The 25,480-nt window shown below is 26.8% G+C and overlaps 3 protein-coding genes across 4 annotated transcripts; all 3 read right to left on the bottom strand.

Annotated features, from left to right (window-relative positions):
* Positions 1 to 545: 545 nt before the first annotated feature.
* On the bottom strand, positions 546 to 4,132 carry LOC138337150 (nuclear transcription factor Y subunit B-6-like). Of its 2 annotated transcripts, none has more exons than XM_069286724.1 (3): positions 3,642 to 4,132; positions 993 to 1,476; positions 546 to 906 (listed from the first exon to the last, which is right to left on the bottom strand). In XM_069286724.1, exons 1-3 carry the CDS (start codon positions 3,661 to 3,663, stop codon positions 813 to 815), a joined length of 600 nt encoding a protein of 199 aa, XP_069142825.1. In that variant the 5' UTR covers positions 3,664 to 4,132; the 3' UTR covers positions 546 to 812. The 2 variants fall into 2 exon arrangements, with proteins under 2 accessions (XP_069142825.1, XP_069142826.1); XM_069286725.1 differs by having other exon boundaries at positions 1,170 to 1,476; positions 3,642 to 4,123.
* A 5,716-nt stretch (positions 4,133 to 9,848) lies between these two features.
* Positions 9,849 to 13,405, bottom strand: LOC138337149 (nuclear transcription factor Y subunit B-2-like). The gene is made up of 3 exons (XM_069286723.1): positions 12,953 to 13,405; positions 10,301 to 10,784; positions 9,849 to 10,214 (listed from the first exon to the last, which is right to left on the bottom strand). Exons 1-3 carry the CDS (start codon positions 12,972 to 12,974, stop codon positions 10,121 to 10,123), a joined length of 600 nt encoding a protein of 199 aa, XP_069142824.1. The 5' UTR covers positions 12,975 to 13,405; the 3' UTR covers positions 9,849 to 10,120.
* A 5,754-nt stretch (positions 13,406 to 19,159) lies between these two features.
* Positions 19,160 to 22,551, bottom strand: LOC101259767 (nuclear transcription factor Y subunit B-2). Its single transcript, XM_026032183.2, has 3 exons — positions 22,254 to 22,551; positions 19,612 to 20,095; positions 19,160 to 19,525 (listed from the first exon to the last, which is right to left on the bottom strand). Exons 1-3 carry the CDS (start codon positions 22,273 to 22,275, stop codon positions 19,432 to 19,434), a joined length of 600 nt encoding a protein of 199 aa, XP_025887968.2. The 5' UTR covers positions 22,276 to 22,551; the 3' UTR covers positions 19,160 to 19,431.
* Positions 22,552 to 25,480: the final 2,929 nt, after the last annotated feature.

Here is a 25,480-nt window from a genome sequence, read left to right as displayed (position 1 = left end):
GTAGCTATAAATAATGAAGGGTGTGATCAATTGAATATCTTTTGCTGAAGAATTATATATCATGTAGGTAGAAAATTATACTCAAGATTTATGTTTGATATGATGAATGATGTTTTTCAAGAAAAATATTTATTAAGAAAATAATTGATTTTATCAAACAACACAATCTTTATAGAGAGCAATGATCCAACAACTGACTTCAACTGTAACTTTTTTTTAAAAAAAAAAATAAGTGCAAATACATATCTTACTTCATGTGATTAAGAACACACATAAAACCCAAGATCTCATTAAAAGTAGATCTATATATGAAGCGTTCACTTGAGACTTCACTACATATGTTGTTGTTCTGTGGTTATAAATAAAGCATGATTGCCTTGTCGCTTGCTATGATTGTTCAGACTCTTCAAAATGTCACTAGATGCATCACAACGGATCAAATACAGGTACGACAACATTTACGAAGAGTCTTGAGTAATCATAGCTCGATTATTTTCACAAGAAGAAGAAAGTGAGACTATAAGCATCATACAACAAACAAAAGGAAATTATAAACACACACATTTATTTATTATACAAAACACAGGTAGCTTACTTGTACATAACATAAAGTTCTTAACACAGGTGGCTTATTAGTACATAAACATAGAGTTCTTAACAAGGAAACTTAAAAAAAAAACACAAACTTGAAAACACAAACATACTGTTACTCCAGATAGAGTTCAAACGATAAAACATACTTAAAAACATTATTATTCCAATTGGAATATACCACAACACAACGCCACCTGCTTGTTCACATCATCAGTCTACTATCCCAACTGTCCAAATGGATAAGCAGGCATAACAGTTGAAGTAGAAGCCTCAGAAGGACTACCATCATTCCCCGTGGCCATCTCAAAGTCCCTACAAATTGAGAGACAGTAAAATCAATTCATCTTTCAGTAACGCTATTATTCATTTTCAAACTCATTCTAATACGATATATTTACCTGGAAGTTACCAGGGTAGTAGTAACAGGATCATAAAACAACATGTTTGGTGGGAAATACGGGTATGGATAACCCGGGACGGGTTCATTAGGATGGGATGCAGCGAGTGGATTGACATTTAATTCACAATTGGGCTTGCGCACGTTGTAATAACTCACTGGATTATATTCACGATACCTGCTGAGGTATTGGGCTAAAAGCCCAGCATGGATAGTCAGGCCCATATTGATCATGGCCCAAAGAATATCCTCAGTTGTCACAGTCTTTCGTCTCTCCATACGTTCCATAGCCTTTTTTGTGATACGATTGATATAGTAGCTCACTAATTTTTGCATAGACTCTTTCGATTCATCGTTGATTTTCGCGTTCGTTGGAAGGATACCGCGCATGATTCTCGTCACGCTCGCCATCGGGAGTTGCACTTCCAACAGGCGTTGAGCTAGCTGATCCACCCCTGTGTTGACGTTGGTCATGTTGTTTACACCTTGTATACAAAAAAAAAAGTGTATATAAGCTTACAAATTTTAGCTATATATATGAGCTTAAGATAAAGGAAAATGTCAATTGGATCATATATGACTTAATCAACACGAGTATTAAAATAGTAGAAAGACATAATTAATTTTTGGATATATATATATATATATATATATATATATATATATATATATATATATATATATATTTGCTCTAGATTAGTATTTAAGATTACAAATTAAAAAAAATTATATTTAAAAAGCGTGTGTACACTTGCTTGAACATAACGCGTGATACCAATTGAGTTTTAAGAAAAATTCTCGTAAACTGTTAAATTCACGCGCTATCTTCAAGCAAATGTACACGCGCCTCTCTGATTTTTTGTTGTTGTGCTCGTATAGATAAGTTGAAACGTGATCCTTGATATGAAGCAATAAAATTACAATAAAGAATTTCGACTGAATACGTTAATTTAGTAACAAATTTAATTTAATTTAAGTACGATAGAGTATAGAAAATAATTATATATTATAAATTATTACCGTACAGAGATAAAATCAATTTAAATATCATCACATTTATGTTAATTAAGTAAGAAAAAGAATATCAATTAATAAATTAACATAGCACATAACTAAATCAATATAAACATCAATATGCTAAATTAAAAGGCTGATCATATATAGAATTTAGTTTTCTCCGTTTCTTACTCATTTGCTTTTTCTTTTAAGAATTATGTGATGCTATTTTTTTTTATTCGGTGTCTCAAGTCACGTTAAAATTTCTGCTAAACTTAAATTACATATTGCTAGGCCTATTCTGAGTGACGCTCCCAATAATGCCAAAAATATAGTCTTTCTAATTTTCACTTCATGTTTAAGAGGTTTTTTTTTGTTTGTTTAGTAAGAAAAAGACGAAAAAAGTAACTGAAACGAAGACTTTAATAAGCATCCCAAGAATACAAACAAACATAATTTTTTTGTAAAATATAATCATAAAATAAAAGAAATAAAATGTTACTGTAGAAAACATGAATCCTGTGGTTCTTCAAAGAAAAAAAAGATGAACACAACTTTTGATGATATTGTTGATGAAACAATTTTTTTAATTATGGTTTAGAAAATTAGAAAAAGAAAATTACAAAATTTTGAAAGGTAAATTTATGAGAAAAAATGTTAACAAATCACAAAAATTTGGTATACTCAATCAATACATACAAAATTATCTATAAGAAATTTTTTAGCAAGTCGAATAGAAGAAAATTTAAGTAGAAAAAAAGAAGTGTTGAACCACTTAACGATGATAATTTTTTTTTTAAATAAATTAAATCATATAGAATTATCAATCCAAAATTTATTAGGGCAGAAAACTAGAAAATGAAGTGGTTTAGGCAAAAAAAAAAAGAGAAAGAAAAAAAAGCAACCACCATCACGATAATTTTTTAGAAAAATTAACTCAGATTTGATATACAGGTCGATAGATTCATAAGACATTAAATTTTTTTAAAAAAAATCAGATAGGAAAAAGGTGAATAGATTATAAAAAATTTAGAAATGAAATACACGCAACACAGCAAATTCATTCTTTTTTCTTGGTCATGAAAATAAAATTATCAAGTTAATTCAATCTTAAATCGTAGAAAACAAGAAAAAGAAGTGTTAAGGCAAAACAACACTAACACTGCCAATCTTTTATTTAGTCTCACCGATCGATCCAATCACACACGAGATATTCAACTTTTTTAGAACACAAATTCATGACCGAAGGAAAGAGCGAAAAGATTATCTAAACTTGACCGGAAAAAAAAGAAGAGAAAAAGTGCAATCACAACTATTATCATTTTTAAAAAAAATCAAATCGTCATTTAATTTGCATGTCGATACATTAAATCTTTTGAAAAGATAAAATCTAGTAGGAAAAGGGTGAAACGATTACAAAAACTTGAGAAATGATATACACACAACCTACAAAATTCAACATTTTTTTGGTCATGTAAACAAAATTGCCAAATCAATTAAATCTCAAATTACAGAAAACAAGAAAATGAAGTGTTTAGACAAATCAACAACACAAATTTTTTATGTAATCTCATCAATCAATCTAATCACACATGAGACATTCGATGTTTTTGAAACATAAATTGACAATAGAAGAAAAGAAGAAAAAAATTACCTGAAGTTGGAGCATAATCCATGTTTTTTCTTCAAATTATATTCTGAATTGAGGTACTTTCAATTTATAGTTGTGACTTGTGAGTGGTGTGATTTCAGTTGTTACTCAGTACTTAAGTTTATATAATCCCTTATTAACAACTTTTTCTTCCACCTATAAAATTTTATTTTATTTTATTTTTATTTTATTTATTTATTTTTAATCATAACCCACTTTCACTTCTTTTTTTTTATGTTTCTTTTGGTGTTTTTTAATTTGTTACATTCTGCATGTTTACTAAATAGTGACACCAAGGCAATAAAAACGTCCTTCCAAAATGAATAATGAGATTATTTCCTGAATTTGCTCAAACTTTTCTTTTTCATATATGCAAAGAAAATCCTTAAACTCAAATTATCTTTTATTTGGATTTCGAGATCGATTGGTGTTTGATATATATTTAGAGTCTCAATTTATTTTGATTTGAATTGCATAATGCTTCTCAATTAAAGAAAAAAATGCTCCACATTAGGAATTTCTTATCATTCTTATGTCCAGATATCGAATCTCAGACCTCTAATTAGGATAAAACTAAGGATCCTATGAACAATGACGTAGCTATAAATAATGAAGGGTGTGATCACTTGAATATCTTTTGCTGAAAAATTATATATTATGTAGGTAGAAAATTATACTCAGGATTTATGTTTGATATGACGAATGATGTTTTTCAAAAAAAATGTTTTTTAGGAAAATAAGTGAGTTTTTTTTTACTTATTTTCTTAAATTTAATAAGTAAGTGAATATAATATTATCTTAAAATATTTAATTTAGACAAGTCCTATGAAATGTGAAGTAGGGGTGAGTGCATAGGTGGGGGGGAGGGTGAATTAATGAGGTGTGTCGAAGGGTAAAGATGTATAATCAGTACTAAATGTAATTTGTGAAACTTTTTTTTTTCCTATTTCCACTAGGAAAAATATTTTCTTCATTTTGAAAAAAAAATATTTTAAAAAAATTATAATTAATCAAACACGATTAATTTTTTAAAAATATTTTTGTTCATACTAAACGCACCCTGAGTATACATGCGCCACATGTGCATATACCAAGTTTTGTTAATTTATCTAGAATTTAGCGATGAAACAAGTGATTATTAGTATAATCACTAAATTCTATACACAAATTTAGATGTTAATTAAACTTTTGGATCCAATATATAATAATATGACTTACTTTATTACATAACTTTTTTGAGTTAAATTACCCTACTTATATTTAGTTTACGTGGAGTTTAAAAGTTAACAAGCTTCTAAAATGTTACATTCAAATTTCATTTAATATCATAACAAATTAAGAACGACTCAATTAAACGATTTGTATTATTTTTATGCTAGGTTAACTTAACATGTAAAAATTCTCGACAATATAGGTTAAAATAGTACGGACGTAAAAATAACTTAAAAATCACTACGCGTGATTATCAAATGATTGACCGTACAAATTAACGAATCAGTACTCGTGATTATTAAATGGTTGACCGCACAAATTAAATTGTACGGAAAAAACATAGTTCTTATCAAGTAAGAAGAGGTAGTAAAAATATCAGTCACGTGGGCTAATATATTATAGAATTCACGCTCTTAAAACAAGTTACATACACGCTCCGCCGATGTTTTCTTAGGGTGTGCTCATATAGATAATTTGAAAACCTAATCGTTGACATGAAGCAAAAATCTCGATTATATAAGTTAATAAAGTATAGAAAAAAATTGCGATAGAATAAATTAATTAAGTACCTAAATAAAATTAAATTAATTTAAATATAGGTACATTAATTAAGTTAATAAAGACGTAAAATTCGATATGCAAAATATAATCACAAATTTGAACATCAATACTCTAATTTAAAAAGTTAATCATACAGATCAACTAAATCATATTTAAACATCAATAATGTAGAATTAAAGGTTCATAAAAGAAGATATATTTAAGTATAAGATTCAAACATTGTTTGCCCTTGCCCTAAATAATTTTTTACATTATTAAATTATTCAAAAAAAATAGTTATAGATATAAACCCTTTTAAACGTAGAATTTGGTGTTTAGAAAGAAATAAGACAGGTTACTTACTAAAATCGGTAATATATGTTTGAATGATGTAAATATTATTTAAACTATTGATGTATTTGTTACTTAAAACTTTGATTATCTCTTATATTTCCATTTTTAGTAGTAATTTTCTTTCTTTACTTTAATAATTTCGTCTTACCTAATTTTTTACGATTTTATTCATTTCATATCATATATTGAAAAGTCGAAAATTATAAATATTAACAATCAAATCTATGTACACCTCTTTTTTTAAAAAAAATAAAAATTCACTTGAGTATTTTACAATTTATGAGGTTTCAATATTTATAGAGAACATATAACATATAAAATCTAAATAGTATATTTAAACAAAACTTCAGCTTTATCTTATAATTTGATATTATAATTTCATATTATGATTTTAAATTATAATTGCATTGCTTAGTTATCTCCGGAAATTAATTTTCTAAAGCTAGTCAAAGGGATCTTTCTACTCAGTTTGTCTTATACCCCTTTTTTTCATAAATCAAATAAATGCCAAAATATTAGTTTTCCTAATTTAATTTTTTGTTTAAGATATTGTTCATAAAGTAAAAGACGAAAAAAAGAAACTGTAATATAATAGTTTCAAACAAAAAGAAAAGAAAAACTCAAACGGAACTACATAAAACAACAAATTAACACGTAGATTGTACTGTATTATTTTAATAAGTATAATATTTGAATATATTATATTATTTTTCATCGTTATATTATGTCAAACTTTCATATTTTTAAAATAATAAATCTAAAAAAAAAATAAGGGCACATATAGAATTACTATGACAAGATCCATAATGATATAGATCCATAATTTGAATGATAATATCGTTTTGTATCATTATATTATAACACTAATTCATAATTGAAAGGTAAATATTGTACTATGTCATTACATAATGACACAGATTCTTAATTTGAATAATAAATATCGTTCTCCGTCATTATATAATGACATAGACTCATAATCTAAATGACAAATATTGTTCTTTATCATTACATAATGACACATGCTCCAGAGGTGAATCCAACATTTCGATAAGAGGGGTGTACGATTACGAAAAATATATTTTAAATATAAATTTGATTGATTTGACTTTTAGATTCTTAATATGAACCATAGGTTCATAATATAATCAATAAAAAAAAAATTATAGGTCCAAAATATATAACGCACTTAACTTTTTAGGAATTTTCAATATAAAGCACTTAATTTTTTTTAAAAGATTAAAGGAAAAATTAAAACAAAAACTAGTCGAAACACCAAAAGTGTAACCGATAATCACTTAGAGATCATCTGTTACTCAAAATGACAAGATAGATATAAGATAAATTTCTATCCTCACTTAGAGAGGTGCACCCAACCACATCGTATTATTATATGATACTTTAAAGGTGGGTTCACGAATCTATAATTAAATATTTAAAAAAAATATAAACTACTATATATGATCTAGAGAGGATAGCATGGATTCACGTGAACCCAATGCACCCTTCTAGATACGGCTATGAGATTTATAATTTCAATGATAAATATCGTTCTTCGTCATTACATAATGACACGAATTCATAACTTGAATGATAAATATTCTACAAGATAATAAAGTAGGGTATGAGGTAAAGCTACTGTGAAAAAAGATAGGATAAAAAGATGAAATCTGATTATTTAGAAAATAGTAAAATAACGACACGATCACACCTAATCACTCGTTATATAAAACGGGTCTTTTCATTGTTACCTACCAATGAATTCATGCGACATAACCAACAATCTAATCTAAGCAAACATTATTACAATACAACCACCCAACCAAATTGAACAAGGTGTTTTAATACTTAATAATTCAGATTAAGTTCAATTTTCACTTATTTAGCTAGTTCTTTTTGGACTTGTCTTAATGAGTAGAAAAACGAATAAAAGCTTTAGCTCCTTCAGCCATGGCATGTTTAGCTAGTTATCCTGGCAACTCCATTTTGACATCTTTATGCATGTCCATAGACATTAACGTTGTTCCTCCCGAATACTTCAACATCGAAGATTATAATTTTTTTTTAATTTAATTTACTCATGAACTAGCTAACAAAAGACATTCAATTTCTTAGAACATAAATTCATGACAAAAAAGGCTGGTGAAAATATCAAGTGGTGGTAATTGAAGAAAAACTAGGAATATCATAATATTTTTTTAAAACTCCCGATTTAGTTTTAATGATTTACACACGAGACATTTGATTTCTTAGGACATATATTGAATAGGGTTAAAAAAATGAAAAAACTTAAATTGTTTAAGCCTTAAAAAAAGAGAAGAAGAAAATCAACAAATCATTATTAATTTTTTAAAAAAAGAAATAACTCATATTTCATTTGATATGTAAATCGATATCTATTAATAAGACATAAAATTTTTGGAAAAATAAAATCAGGTAGGAAAAAAGTGAATAGATTATACAAATTTGAAAAATTATATACACACAATACATGCCAAATTCATCCCTTTTTCTTGGTCATGGAAATATAATTATCAAGTTAATTAAACCTTAAATTGTAGAAAAAGGAAAATGAAGAGTTAAAGCATAAACACCAACACCAACACTGCTAATATTTTATCTAGTCTCATTGATCGATATAATTATATATGAGACATTTAGTTTTTTAAAATATAAATTAATGATCGAAGTAAAGAGTGAAAAAATTATCTGAACTTGAAGAAATGCAACCACAATCATTATCATTCTTTTAAGAAAAATTTTTTTGAATCGTCATTTGATTTGCAGGTTGATACCTTCGTAAGACATTAAATTTTTGAAAAAGATAAAATATTTTAAGAAAAAAGTGAAATGATTATAATAATTTGAAAAGTGATATAAACACAACAGATACAAAATTTAATATTTTTTTGGTCATTAATTTTTGATGTAGTCTCATCAATCAATCTAATCACACATGAGACATTCGATATTTTTGAAACATAAATTGACAACAGAAAAAAAAATTACCTGAAGTTGGAGCATAATCTATGTTTTTTTTTTAAAATTATATTCTGAACTGAGGTACTTTCAATTTATTTTGATCTTTTTATAATTGTGACTTGTGAATGGTGTGATTTCAGTTATTACTCACTACTTAAATTTATATAATCCCTTATTAACAACTTAAAAAATTTATTTTATTTTATTTTTAATCATACCCCACTTTCACTTCTTCTTCTTTTTTATGTTTCTTTTGGTGTTTTTTAATTTGTTACATTATGCGTGTTTACTAAATAGTGACACCAAGGCAATAAAAATGTCCTTCCAAAAGGAATAATGAGATTATTTCCTAAATTTGCTCAAACTTTTTTTTTATATATATGCAAAGAAAATTCTTTGTCTCAAATTATCTTTTATTTGGATTTCAAGACTGATTAGTATTTGATACACATTTTAGAGTCTTCATTTATTTTGATTTGCATTGCATAATGCTTCTTAATTAAAGAAAAAAATGCTTCACATTAGGAACTTTTTATCATTATCATGTTCAGATATCGAATCATAGACCTCTAAATAGGATAAAACTAAGAATCTTATAAACAATGACGTAGCTATAAATAATTAAGAATGTAGTCAGTTGAATATCTTTTGCTGAAAAACTATACTCAGGGTTTATGTTTGATATGATGAATGATGTTTTTCAAGAAAAATATTTATTAAGAAAAAAATTGATTTTATCAAACCACACAATCTTTAAAGAGAGCAATGATCCAACAACTGACTTCAACTGTAACTTTTTTTAAAAAAAAATAAGTGCAAGTACATATCTTACTTCATGTGATTAAGAACACACATAAAACCCAAGATCTCATTAAAAGTAGATCTTTATATGAAGCGTTAACTTGAGACTTCACTACATATGTTGTTGTTCTGTGGTTATAAATAAAGCATGATTGCCTAGTCGCTTGCTATGATTGTTCAGACTCTTCAAAATGTCACTAGATGCATCACAACGGATCAAATACAGGTACGACAACATTTACGAAGAGTCTTGAGTAATCATAGCTCGATTCTTTTCACAAGAAGAAGAAAGTGAGACTATAAGCATCATACAACAAACAAAAGGAAATTATAAACACACACATTTATTTATTATACAAAACACAGGTAGCTTACTTGTACATAACATAAAGTTCTTAACACAGGTGGCTTATTAGTACATAAACATAGAGTTCTTAACAAGGAAACTTAAAAAACACACACACACAAACTTGAAAACACAAACATACTGTTACTCCAGATAGAGTTCAAACGATAAAACATACTTAAAAACATTATTATTCCAGTTGGAATATACCACAACACAACGCCACCTGCTTGTTCACATCATCAGTCTACTACCCCAACTGTCCAAATGGATAAGCAGGCATAACAGTTGAAGTAGAAGCCTCAGAAGGACTACCATCATTCCCCACGGCCATCTCAAAGTCCCTATAAATTGAGAGACAGTAAAATCAATTCATCTTTCAGTAACGCTATTATTCATTTTCAAACTCATTCTAATACGATATATTTACCTGGAAGTTACCAGGGCAGTAGTAACAGGATCATAAAACAGCATGTTTGGTGGGAAATACGGGTTTGGATAACCCGGGACGGGTTCATTAGGATGGGATGCAGCGAGTGGATTGACATTTAATTCACAATTGGGCTTGCGCACGTTGTAATAACTCACTGGATTATATTCACGATACCTGTTGAGGTATTGGGCTAAAAGCGCAGCATGGATAGTCAGGCCCATATTGATCATGGCCCAAAGAATATCCTCAGCTGTCACAGTCTTTCGTCTCTCCATACGTTCCATAGCCTTTTTTGTGATACGATTGATATAGTAACTCACTAATTTTTGCATAGACTCTTTCGATTCATCGTTGATTTTCGCGTTCGTTGGAAGGATACCGCGCATGATTCTCGTCACGCTCGCCATCGGGAGTTGCACTTCCAACAGGCGTTGAGCTAGCTGATCCACCCCTGTGTTGACGTTGGTCATGTTGTTTACACCTTGTATACAAAAAAAAAGTGTATATAAGCTTACAAATTTTAGCTATATATATGAGCTTAAGATAAAGGAAAATGTCAATTGGATCATATATGACTTAATCAACACGAGTATTAAAATAGTAGAAAGACATAATTAATTTTTGGATATATATATATATATATATATATATATATATATATATATATATATATATATATATATATTTGCTCTAGATTAGTATTTAAGATTACAAATTAAAAAAAATTATATTTAAAAAGCGTGTGTACACTTGCTTGAACATAACGCGTGATACCAATTGAGTTTTAAGAAAAATTCTCGTAAACTGTTAAATTCACGCGCTATCTTCAAGCAAATGTACACGCGCCTCTCTGATTTTTTGTTGTTGTGCTCGTATAGATAAGTTGAAACGTGATCCTTGATATGAAGCAATAAAATTACAATAAAGAATTTCGACTGAATACGTTAATTTAGTAACAAATTTAATTTAATTTAAGTACGATAGAGTATAGAAAATAATTATATATTATAAATTATTACCGTACAGAGATAAAATCAATTTAAATATCATCACATTTATGTTAATTAAGTAAGAAAAAGAATATCAATTAATAAATTAACATAGCACATAACTAAATCAATATAAACATCAATATGCTAAATTAAAAGGCTGATCATATATAGAATTTAGTTTTCTCCGTTTCTTACTCATTTGCTTTTTCTTTTAAGAATTATGTGATGCTATTTTTTTTTATTCGGTGTCTCAAGTCACGTTAAAATTTCTGCTAAACTTAAATTACATATTGCTAGGCCTATTCTGAGTGACGCTCCCAATAATGCCAAAAATATAGTCTTTCTAATTTTCACTTCATGTTTAAGAGGTTTTTTTTTGTTTGTTTAGTAAGAAAAAGACGAAAAAAGTAACTGAAACGAAGACTTTAATAAGCATCCCAAGAATACAAACAAACATAATTTTTTTGTAAAATATAATCATAAAATAAAAGAAATAAAATGTTACTGTAGAAAACATGAATCCTGTGGTTCTTCAAAGAAAAAAAAGATGAACACAACTTTTGATGATATTGTTGATGAAACAATTTTTTTAATTATGGTTTAGAAAATTAGAAAAAGAAAATTACAAAATTTTGAAAGGTAAATTTATGAGAAAAAATGTTAACAAATCACAAAAATTTGGTATACTCAATCAATACATACAAAATTATCTATAAGAAATTTTTTAGCAAGTCGAATAGAAGAAAATTTAAGTAGAAAAAAAGAAGTGTTGAACCACTTAACGATGATAATTTTTTTTTTAAATAAATTAAATCATATAGAATTATCAATCCAAAATTTATTAGGGCAGAAAACTAGAAAATGAAGTGGTTTAGGCAAAAAAAAAAAGAGAAAGAAAAAAAAGCAACCACCATCACGATAATTTTTTAGAAAAATTAACTCAGATTTGATATACAGGTCGATAGATTCATAAGACATTAAATTTTTTTAAAAAAAATCAGATAGGAAAAAGGTGAATAGATTATAAAAAATTTAGAAATGAAATACACGCAACACAGCAAATTCATTCTTTTTTCTTGGTCATGAAAATAAAATTATCAAGTTAATTCAATCTTAAATCGTAGAAAACAAGAAAAAGAAGTGTTAAGGCAAAACAACACTAACACTGCCAATCTTTTATTTAGTCTCACCGATCGATCCAATCACACACGAGATATTCAACTTTTTTAGAACACAAATTCATGACCGAAGGAAAGAGCGAAAAGATTATCTAAACTTGACCGGAAAAAAAAGAAGAGAAAAAGTGCAATCACAACTATTATCATTTTTAAAAAAAATCAAATCGTCATTTAATTTGCATGTCGATACATTAAATCTTTTGAAAAGATAAAATCTAGTAGGAAAAGGGTGAAACGATTACAAAAACTTGAGAAATGATATACACACAACCTACAAAATTCAACATTTTTTTGGTCATGTAAACAAAATTGCCAAATCAATTAAATCTCAAATTACAGAAAACAAGAAAATGAAGTGTTTAGACAAATCAACAACACAAATTTTTTATGTAATCTCATCAATCAATCTAATCACACATGAGACATTCGATGTTTTTGAAACATAAATTGACAATAGAAGAAAAGAAGAAAAAAATTACCTGAAGTTGGAGCATAATCCATGTTTTTTCTTCAAATTATATTCTGAATTGAGGTACTTTCAATTTATAGTTGTGACTTGTGAGTGGTGTGATTTCAGTTGTTACTCAGTACTTAAGTTTATATAATCCCTTATTAACAACTTTTTCTTCCACCTATAAAATTTTATTTTATTTTATTTTTATTTTATTTATTTATTTTTAATCATAACCCACTTTCACTTCTTTTTTTTTATGTTTCTTTTGGTGTTTTTTAATTTGTTACATTCTGCATGTTTACTAAATAGTGACACCAAGGCAATAAAAACGTCCTTCCAAAATGAATAATGAGATTATTTCCTGAATTTGCTCAAACTTTTCTTTTTCATATATGCAAAGAAAATCCTTAAACTCAAATTATCTTTTATTTGGATTTCGAGATCGATTGGTGTTTGATATATATTTAGAGTCTCAATTTATTTTGATTTGAATTGCATAATGCTTCTCAATTAAAGAAAAAAATGCTCCACATTAGGAATTTCTTATCATTCTTATGTCCAGATATCGAATCTCAGACCTCTAATTAGGATAAAACTAAGGATCCTATGAACAATGACGTAGCTATAAATAATGAAGGGTGTGATCACTTGAATATCTTTTGCTGAAAAATTATATATTATGTAGGTAGAAAATTATACTCAGGATTTATGTTTGATATGACGAATGATGTTTTTCAAAAAAAATGTTTTTTAGGAAAATAAGTGAGTTTTTTTTTACTTATTTTCTTAAATTTAATAAGTAAGTGAATATAATATTATCTTAAAATATTTAATTTAGACAAGTCCTATGAAATGTGAAGTAGGGGTGAGTGCATAGGTGGGGGGGAGGGTGAATTAATGAGGTGTGTCGAAGGGTAAAGATGTATAATCAGTACTAAATGTAATTTGTGAAACTTTTTTTTTTCCTATTTCCACTAGGAAAAATATTTTCTTCATTTTGAAAAAAAAATATTTTAAAAAAATTATAATTAATCAAACACGATTAATTTTTTAAAAATATTTTTGTTCATACTAAACGCACCCTGAGTATACATGCGCCACATGTGCATATACCAAGTTTTGTTAATTTATCTAGAATTTAGCGATGAAACAAGTGATTATTAGTATAATCACTAAATTCTATACACAAATTTAGATGTTAATTAAACTTTTGGATCCAATATATAATAATATGACTTACTTTATTACATAACTTTTTTGAGTTAAATTACCCTACTTATATTTAGTTTACGTGGAGTTTAAAAGTTAACAAGCTTCTAAAATGTTACATTCAAATTTCATTTAATATCATAACAAATTAAGAACGACTCAATTAAACGATTTGTATTATTTTTATGCTAGGTTAACTTAACATGTAAAAATTCTCGACAATATAGGTTAAAATAGTACGGACGTAAAAATAACTTAAAAATCACTACGCGTGATTATCAAATGATTGACCGTACAAATTAACGAATCAGTACTCGTGATTATTAAATGGTTGACCGCACAAATTAAATTGTACGGAAAAAACATAGTTCTTATCAAGTAAGAAGAGGTAGTAAAAATATCAGTCACGTGGGCTAATATATTATAGAATTCACGCTCTTAAAACAAGTTACATACACGCTCCGCCGATGTTTTCTTAGGGTGTGCTCATATAGATAATTTGAAAACCTAATCGTTGACATGAAGCAAAAATCTCGATTATATAAGTTAATAAAGTATAGAAAAAAATTGCGATAGAATAAATTAATTAAGTACCTAAATAAAATTAAATTAATTTAAATATAGGTACATTAATTAAGTTAATAAAGACGTAAAATTCGATATGCAAAATATAATCACAAATTTGAACATCAATACTCTAATTTAAAAAGTTAATCATACAGATCAACTAAATCATATTTAAACATCAATAATGTAGAATTAAAGGTTCATAAAAGAAGATATATTTAAGTATAAGATTCAAACATTGTTTGCCCTTGCCCTAAATAATTTTTTACATTATTAAATTATTCAAAAAAAATAGTTATAGATATAAACCCTTTTAAACGTAGAATTTGGTGTTTAGAAAGAAATAAGACAGGTTACTTACTAAAATCGGTAATATATGTTTGAATGATGTAAATATTATTTAAACTATTGATGTATTTGTTACTTAAAACTTTGATTATCTCTTATATTTCCATTTTTAGTAGTAATTTTCTTTCTTTACTTTAATAATTTCGTCTTACCTAATTTTTTACGATTTTATTCATTTCATATCATATATTGAAAAGTCGAAAATTATAAATATTAACAATCAAATCTATGTACACCTCTTTTTTTAAAAAAAATAAAAATTCACTTGAGTATTTTACAATTTATGAGGTTTCAATATTTATAGAGAACATATAACATATAAAATCTAAATAGTATATTTAAACAAAACTTCAGCTTTATCTTATAATTTGATATTATAATTTCATATTATGATTTTAAATTATAATTGCATTGCTTAGTTATCTCCGGAAATTAATTTTCTAAAGCTAGTCAAAGGGATCTTTCTACTCAGTTTGTCTTATACCCCTTTTTTTCATAAATCAAATAAATGCCAAAATATTAGTTTTCCTAATTTAATTTTTTGTTTAAGATATTGTTCATAAAGTAAAAGACGAAAAAAAGAAACTGTAATATAATAGTTTCAAACAAAAAGAAAAGAAAAACTCAAACGGAACTACATAAAACAACAAATTAACACGTAGATTGTACTGTATTATTTTAATAAGTATAATATTTGAATATATTATATTATTTTTCATCGTTATATTATGTCAAACTTTCATATTTTTAAAATAATAAATCTAAAAAAAAAATAAGGGCACATATAGAATTACTATGACAAGATCCATAATGATATAGATCCATAATTTGAATGATAATATCGTTTTGTATCATTATATTATAACACTAATTCATAATTGAAAGGTAAATATTGTACTATGTCATTACATAATGACACAGATTCTTAATTTGAATAATAAATATCGTTCTCCGTCATTATATAATGACATAGACTCATAATCTAAATGACAAATATTGTTCTTTATCATTACATAATGACACATGCTCCAGAGGTGAATCCAACATTTCGATAAGAGGGGTGTACGATTACGAAAAATATATTTTAAATATAAATTTGATTGATTTGACTTTTAGATTCTTAATATGAACCATAGGTTCATAATATAATCAATAAAAAAAAAATTATAGGTCCAAAATATATAACGCACTTAACTTTTTAGGAATTTTCAATATAAAGCACTTAATTTTTTTTAAAAGATTAAAGGAAAAATTAAAACAAAAACTAGTCGAAACACCAAAAGTGTAACCGATAATCACTTAGAGATCATCTGTTACTCAAAATGACAAGATAGATATAAGATAAATTTCTATCCTCACTTAGAGAGGTGCACCCAACCACATCGTATTATTATATGATACTTTAAAGGTGGGTTCACGAATCTATAATTAAATATTTAAAAAAAATATAAACTACTATATATGATCTAGAGAGGATAGCATGGATTCACGTGAACCCAATGCACCCTTCTAGATACGGCTATGAGATTTATAATTTCAATGATAAATATCGTTCTTCGTCATTACATAATGACACGAATTCATAACTTGAATGATAAATATTCTACAAGATAATAAAGTAGGGTATGAGGTAAAGCTACTGTGAAAAAAGATAGGATAAAAAGATGAAATCTGATTATTTAGAAAATAGTAAAATAACGACACGATCACACCTAATCACTCGTTATATAAAACGGGTCTTTTCATTGTTACCTACCAATGAATTCATGCGACATAACCAACAATCTAATCTAAGCAAACATTATTACAATACAACCACCCAACCAAATTGAACAAGGTGTTTTAATACTTAATAATTCAGATTAAGTTCAATTTTCACTTATTTAGCTAGTTCTTTTTGGACTTGTCTTAATGAGTAGAAAAACGAATAAAAGCTTTAGCTCCTTCAGCCATGGCATGTTTAGCTAGTTATCCTGGCAACTCCATTTTGACATCTTTATGCATGTCCATAGACATTAACGTTGTTCCTCCCGAATACTTCAACATCGAAGATTATAATTTTTTTTTAATTTAATTTACTCATGAACTAGCTAACAAAAGACATTCAATTTCTTAGAACATAAATTCATGACAAAAAAGGCTGGTGAAAATATCAAGTGGTGGTAATTGAAGAAAAACTAGGAATATCATAATATTTTTTTAAAACTCCCGATTTAGTTTTAATGATTTACACACGAGACATTTGATTTCTTAGGACATATATTGAATAGGGTTAAAAAAATGAAAAAACTTAAATTGTTTAAGCCTTAAAAAAAGAGAAGAAGAAAATCAACAAATCATTATTAATTTTTTAAAAAAAGAAATAACTCATATTTCATTTGATATGTAAATCGATATCTATTAATAAGACATAAAATTTTTGGAAAAATAAAATCAGGTAGGAAAAAAGTGAATAGATTATACAAATTTGAAAAATTATATACACACAATACATGCCAAATTCATCCCTTTTTCTTGGTCATGGAAATATAATTATCAAGTTAATTAAACCTTAAATTGTAGAAAAAGGAAAATGAAGAGTTAAAGCATAAACACCAACACCAACACTGCTAATATTTTATCTAGTCTCATTGATCGATATAATTATATATGAGACATTTAGTTTTTTAAAATATAAATTAATGATCGAAGTAAAGAGTGAAAAAATTATCTGAACTTGAAGAAATGCAACCACAATCATTATCATTCTTTTAAGAAAAATTTTTTTGAATCGTCATTTGATTTGCAGGTTGATACCTTCGTAAGACATTAAATTTTTGAAAAAGATAAAATATTTTAAGAAAAAAGTGAAATGATTATAATAATTTGAAAAGTGATATAAACACAACAGATACAAAATTTAATATTTTTTTGGTCATTAATTTTTGATGTAGTCTCATCAATCAATCTAATCACACATGAGACATTCGATATTTTTGAAACATAAATTGACAACAGAAAAAAAAATTACCTGAAGTTGGAGCATAATCTATGTTTTTTTTTTAAAATTATATTCTGAACTGAGGTACTTTCAATTTATTTTGATCTTTTTATAATTGTGACTTGTGAATGGTGTGATTTCAGTTATTACTCACTACTTAAATTTATATAATCCCTTATTAACAACTTAAAAAATTTATTTTATTTTATTTTTAATCATACCCCACTTTCACTTCTTCTTCTTTTTTATGTTTCTTTTGGTGTTTTTTAATTTGTTACATTATGCGTGTTTACTAAATAGTGACACCAAGGCAATAAAAATGTCCTTCCAAAAGGAATAATGAGATTATTTCCTAAATTTGCTCAAACTTTTTTTTTATATATATGCAAAGAAAATTCTTTGTCTCAAATTATCTTTTATTTGGATTTCAAGACTGATTAGTATTTGATACACATTTTAGAGTCTTCATTTATTTTGATTTGCATTGCATAATGCTTCTTAATTAAAGAAAAAAATGCTTCACATTAGGAACTTTTTATCATTATCATGTTCAGATATCGAATCATAGACCTCTAAATAGGATAAAACTAAGAATCTTATAAACAATGACGTAGCTATAAATAATTAAGAATGTAGTCAGTTGAATATCTTTTGCTGAAAAACTATACTCAGGGTTTATGTTTGATATGATGAATGATGTTTTTCAAGAAAAATATTTATTAAGAAAAAAATTGATTTTATCAAACCACACAATCTTTAAAGAGAGCAATGATCCAACAACTGACTTCAACTGTAACTTTTTTTAAAAAAAAATAAGTGCAAGTACATATCTTACTTCATGTGATTAAGAACACACATAAAACCCAAGATCTCATTAAAAGTAGATCTTTATATGAAGCGTTAACTTGAGACTTCACTACATATGTTGTTGTTCTGTGGTTATAAATAAAGCATGATTGCCTAGTCGCTTGCTATGATTGTTCAGACTCTTCAAAATGTCACTAGATGCATCACAACGGATCAAATACAGGTACGACAACATTTACGAAGAGTCTTGAGTAATCATAGCTCGATTCTTTTCACAAGAAGAAGAAAGTGAGACTATAAGCATCATACAACAAACAAAAGGAAATTATAAACACACACATTTATTTATTATACAAAACACAGGTAGCTTACTTGTACATAACATAAAGTTCTTAACACAGGTGGCTTATTAGTACATAAACATAGAGTTCTTAACAAGGAAACTTAAAAAACACACACACACAAACTTGAAAACACAAACATACTGTTACTCCAGATAGAGTTCAAACGATAAAACATACTTAAAAACATTATTATTCCAGTTGGAATATACCACAACACAACGCCACCTGCTTGTTCACATCATCAGTCTACTACCCCAACTGTCCAAATGGATAAGCAGGCATAACAGTTGAAGTAGAAGCCTCAGAAGGACTACCATCATTCCCCACGGCCATCTCAAAGTCCCTATAAATTGAGAGACAGTAAAATCAATTCATCTTTCAGTAACGCTATTATTCATTTTCAAACTCATTCTAATACGATATATTTACCTGGAAGTTACCAGGGCAGTAGTAACAGGATCATAAAACAGCATGTTTGGTGGGAAATACGGGTTTGGATAACCCGGGACGGGTTCATTAGGATGGGATGCAGCGAGTGGATTGACATTTAATTCACAATTGGGCTTGCGCACGTTGTAATAACTCACTGGATTATATTCACGATACCTGTTGAGGTATTGGGCTAAAAGCGCAGCATGGATAGTCAGGCCCATATTGATCATGGCCCAAAGAATATCCTCAGCTGTCACAGTCTTTCGTCTCTCCATACGTTCCATAGCCTTTTTTGTGATACGATTGATATAGTAACTCACTAATTTTTGCATAGACTCTTTCGATTCATCGTTGATTTTCGCGTTCGTTGGAAGGATACCGCGCATGATTCTCGTCACGCTCGCCATCGGGAGTTGCACTTCCAACAGGCGTTGAGCTAGCTGATCCACCCCTGTGTTGACGTTGGTCATGTTGTTTACACCTTGTATACAAAAAAAAAGTGTATATAAGCTTACAAATTTTAGCTATATATATGAGCTTAAGATAAAGGAAAATGTCAATTGGATCATATATGACTTAATCAACACGAGTATTAAAATAGTAGAAAGACATAATTAATTTTTGGATATATATATATATATATATATATATATATATATATATATATATATATATTTGCTCTAGATTAGTATTTAAGATTACAAATTAAAAAAAATTATATTTAAAAAGCGTGTGTACACTTGCTTGAACATAACGCGTGATACCAATTGAGTTTTAAGAAAAATTCTCGTAAACTGTTAAATTCACGCGCTATCTTCAAGCAAATGTACACGCGCCTCTCTGATTTTTTGTTGTTGTGCTCGTATAGATAAGTTGAAACGTGATCCTTGATATGAAGCAATAAAATTACAATAAAGAATTTCGACTGAATACGTTAATTTAGTAACAAATTTAATTTAATTTAAGTACGATAGAGTATAGAAAATAATTATATATTATAAATTATTACCGTACAGAGATAAAATCAATTTAAATATCATCACATTTATGTTAATTAAGTAAGAAAAAGAATATCAATTAATAAATTAACATAGCACATAACTAAATCAATATAAACATCAATATGCTAAATTAAAAGGCTGATCATATATAGAATTTAGTTTTCTCCGTTTCTTACTCATTTGCTTTTTCTTTTAAGAATTATGTGATGCTATTTTTTTTTATTCGGTGTCTCAAGTCACGTTAAAATTTCTGCTAAACTTAAATTACATATTGCTAGGCCTATTCTGAGTGACGCTCCCAATAATGCCAAAAATATAGTCTTTCTAATTTTCACTTCATGTTTAAGAGGTTTTTTTTTGTTTGTTTAGTAAGAAAAAGACGAAAAAAGTAACTGAAACGAAGACTTTAATAAGCATCCCAAGAATACAAACAAACATAATTTTTTTGTAAAATATAATCATAAAATAAAAGAAATAAAATGTTACTGTAGAAAACATGAATCCTGTGGTTCTTCAAAGAAAAAAAAGATGAACACAACTTTTGATGATATTGTTGATGAAACAATTTTTTTAATTATGGTTTAGAAAATTAGAAAAAGAAAATTACAAAATTTTGAAAGGTAAATTTATGAGAAAAAATGTTAACAAATCACAAAAATTTGGTATACTCAATCAATACATACAAAATTATCTATAAGAAATTTTTTAGCAAGTCGAATAGAAGAAAATTTAAGTAGAAAAAAAGAAGTGTTGAACCACTTAACGATGATAATTTTTTTTTTAAATAAATTAAATCATATAGAATTATCAATCCAAAATTTATTAGGGCAGAAAACTAGAAAATGAAGTGGTTTAGGCAAAAAAAAAAAGAGAAAGAAAAAAAAGCAACCACCATCACGATAATTTTTTAGAAAAATTAACTCAGATTTGATATACAGGTCGATAGATTCATAAGACATTAAATTTTTTTAAAAAAAATCAGATAGGAAAAAGGTGAATAGATTATAAAAAATTTAGAAATGAAATACACGCAACACAGCAAATTCATTCTTTTTTCTTGGTCATGAAAATAAAATTATCAAGTTAATTCAATCTTAAATCGTAGAAAACAAGAAAAAGAAGTGTTAAGGCAAAACAACACTAACACTGCCAATCTTTTATTTAGTCTCACCGATCGATCCAATCACACACGAGATATTCAACTTTTTTAGAACACAAATTCATGACCGAAGGAAAGAGCGAAAAGATTATCTAAACTTGACCGGAAAAAAAAGAAGAGAAAAAGTGCAATCACAACTATTATCATTTTTAAAAAAAATCAAATCGTCATTTAATTTGCATGTCGATACATTAAATCTTTTGAAAAGATAAAATCTAGTAGGAAAAGGGTGAAACGATTACAAAAACTTGAGAAATGATATACACACAACCTACAAAATTCAACATTTTTTTGGTCATGTAAACAAAATTGCCAAATCAATTAAATCTCAAATTACAGAAAACAAGAAAATGAAGTGTTTAGACAAATCAACAACACAAATTTTTTATGTAATCTCATCAATCAATCTAATCACACATGAGACATTCGATGTTTTTGAAACATAAATTGACAATAGAAGAAAAGAAGAAAAAAATTACCTGAAGTTGGAGCATAATCCATGTTTTTTCTTCAAATTATATTCTGAACTGAGGTACTTTCAATTTATAGTTGTGACTTGTGAGTGGTGTGATTTCAGTTGTTACTCAGTACTTAAGTTTATATAATCCCTTATTAACAACTTTTTCTTCCACCTATAAAATTTTATTTTATTTTATTTTTATTTTATTTATTTATTTTTAATCATAACCCACTTTCACTTCTTTTTTTTTATGTTTCTTTTGGTGTTTTTTAATTTGTTACATTCTGCATGTTTACTAAATAGTGACACCAAGGCAATAAAAACGTCATTCCAAAATGAATAATGAGATTATTTCCTGAATTTGTTCAAACTTTTCTTTTTCATATATGCAAAGAAAATCCTTAAACTCAAATTATCTTTTATTTGGATTTCGAGATCGATTGGTGTTTGATATATATTTTAGAGTCTCGGTTTATTTTGATTTGAATTGCATAATGATTCTCAATTAAAGAAAAAAATGCTCCACATTAAGAATTTCTTATCATTCTTATGTCCAATATCGAATCTTAGACCTCTAATTAGGATAAAACTAAGGATCCTATGAACAATGACGTAGCTATAAATAATGAAGGATGTGATCAGTTGAATATCTTTTGCTGAAAAATTATATATTATGTAGGTAGAAAATTATACTCAGAATTTATGTTTGATATGACGAATGATGTTTTTCAAGAAAAATGTTTATTAGGAAAATAAGTGAGTTTTTCTTTTTACTTATTTTCTTAAATTTAATAAGTAAGCGAATATAATATTATCTTAAAACATTTAATTTAGACAAGTCCTATGAAATGTGAAGGAGGGGTGAGTGCATAGGTGGGGGGGGGGGGTGAATTAATGAGGTGTGTCGAAGGGTAAAAAGGTATAATCAGTGCTAAATGTAATTTACGGAACTTTTTTTTTCTATTTCCACTAGGAAAAATATTTTCTTCATTTTGAAAAAAGAATATTTCTTAAAAGAATATTTTTAAAAAATTATGATTAATCAAACATGATTAATTTTTTAAAAAATTTTCGTTCGTACTAAACACACCCTAAGTATACATGCGCCACATGTGCATATACCAAGTTTTGTTAATTTATCTAGAATTTAGCGATGAAACAAGTGATTATTAGTATAATCACTAAATTCTATACACAAATTCAGATGTTAATTAAACTTTTGGATCCAATATATAATAATATGACTTACTTTATTATATAACTTTTTTGAGTTAAATTACACTACTTATATTTAGTTTATGTGGAGTTTAAAAGTTAACAAGCTTCTAAAAAGTTACATTCATATTTCATTTAATATCATAACAAATTAAGAACGATTCAATTAAACGATTTGTATTATTTTTATGCTAGGTTAACTTAACATGTAAAAATTCTCGACAATATAGGTTAAAATAGTACGGACGTAAAAACAACTTAAAAATCACTACGCGTGATTATCAAATGATTGACCATACAAATTAACGAATCAGTACTCGTGATTATTAAATGGTTGACCGCACAAATTAAATTGTACGAAAAAACACAGTTCTTATCAAGTAAGAAGAGATAGTAAAAATATCAGTCACGTGGGCTAATATATTATAGAGTTCACGCTCTTAAAACAAGTTACATACATGCGCCGCCAATGTTTTCTTAGGGTGTGCTCATATAGATAATTTGAAAACCTAATCGTTGACATGAAGTAAAAATCTCGATTATATAAGTTAATAAAGTATAGAAAAAAATTGCGATAGAATAAATTAATTAAGTACCCGAATAAAATTAAAATTAATTTAAATATAGGTACATTAATTAAGTTAATAAAGACGTAAAATTCGATATGCAAAATATAATCACAAATTTAAACATTACTACGCTAAACTAAAAGTTAATCATACAAATTAACTACGTCATATTTAAACATCAGTAATGTAGAATCAAAGGTTCATTAAAGAAAATATATTTAAGTCTAAGATTTAAACATTGTTTACCCTTGCCCTAAATAATTTCTTACATATTTGAATTATTAAAAAAACTATACTATAGTTACAGATAAACCTTTTTAAATGTACAATTGATGTTTTATTTTTTTTAAAATAAGATATGTTACTTGCTAAAATAAGTAATATAAGTTTGAACGGTATAAATATTTTTTAAAAAAACAATCTATTTATTACTTAAACTTTGATTATCTCTTCCGTTTCTACTTTCAATAATAAATTTTTTTCTTTAATAGTTCATCTTTTGTAGTGTTTTTTTATTATTTTATTCATTTCATACCATTTACTGAAAAATCGAGATTTTCCCAAAAATAATTTCTTTATGAATTAAAAATAACAATTAAATATATGTATACCTCATCCTTTTTAATTAAATTTCATTTGAGTATTTTACTAACTCATAAGGTTTCTATATTTATGATAAACATAAAAGTTTAAAAAGTACTTTTAAACAAAAGTTTCGCTTTATCTTATACTTTTATATTACAATTTCATATTATGATTTTAAATTATAATTTCATTACTTAGTTTTCTCCGGAAATTAATTTTCTAAAGCTAGTCAAACCGATCTTTCTTCTCAATTTGTCTTATACCCCTTTTCTCATAAATCAAATAAATGCCAAAATATTAGTTTTTCTAATTTAACTTTTTGTTTAAGATGTTGTTTTTATTTTTAAAATAATAGATGAAAAAAGAAACTGAAACAAAGACTTTGAAGTTATTCAGAATCCCGAGAATAAAAGGCTAAAATAATTTCAAACAAAAAGAAAGAAAAACTCAAACGTAACTACATAAAACAAATTAACATGTAGATCATACCGTATTATTTTAATTAATACAATATTTGAATATATTATATATTATTTTTCATCGTTAAATAATGTCTCACATTCATATTTTTAAAATGACAAACCTACAAAAACAAAAGGATACGGATAAGCAACCATGTGATTTGAATGAGAAATATTCTATAAGATAAAATTATTATGAAAAGATAGGATAAAACGATGAAATATGATTATTTAGGAAATAGTAAAGTAACGATGCGATCACACCTAATCGCTCGTTATATAAAACAGGTCTTTTCATTGTTAACTAACAATGAATTCAAACGACATAACCAACAATCTAATCAAACCAAACATTATTACAATACGACCATCCAAATTGAACATGGTGTTTTAATGCTTAACAATTCAAATTAAGT

The sequence above is a fragment of the Solanum lycopersicum genome, chromosome 7 (assembly GCF_036512215.1).
Source record: "Solanum lycopersicum chromosome 7, SLM_r2.1".
NCBI classification, from domain to species: domain Eukaryota; kingdom Viridiplantae; phylum Streptophyta; class Magnoliopsida; order Solanales; family Solanaceae; genus Solanum; species Solanum lycopersicum.
Note: the sequence above shows the minus strand (reverse complement) of the source record. Positions and strands in the feature narration are given on the sequence as shown.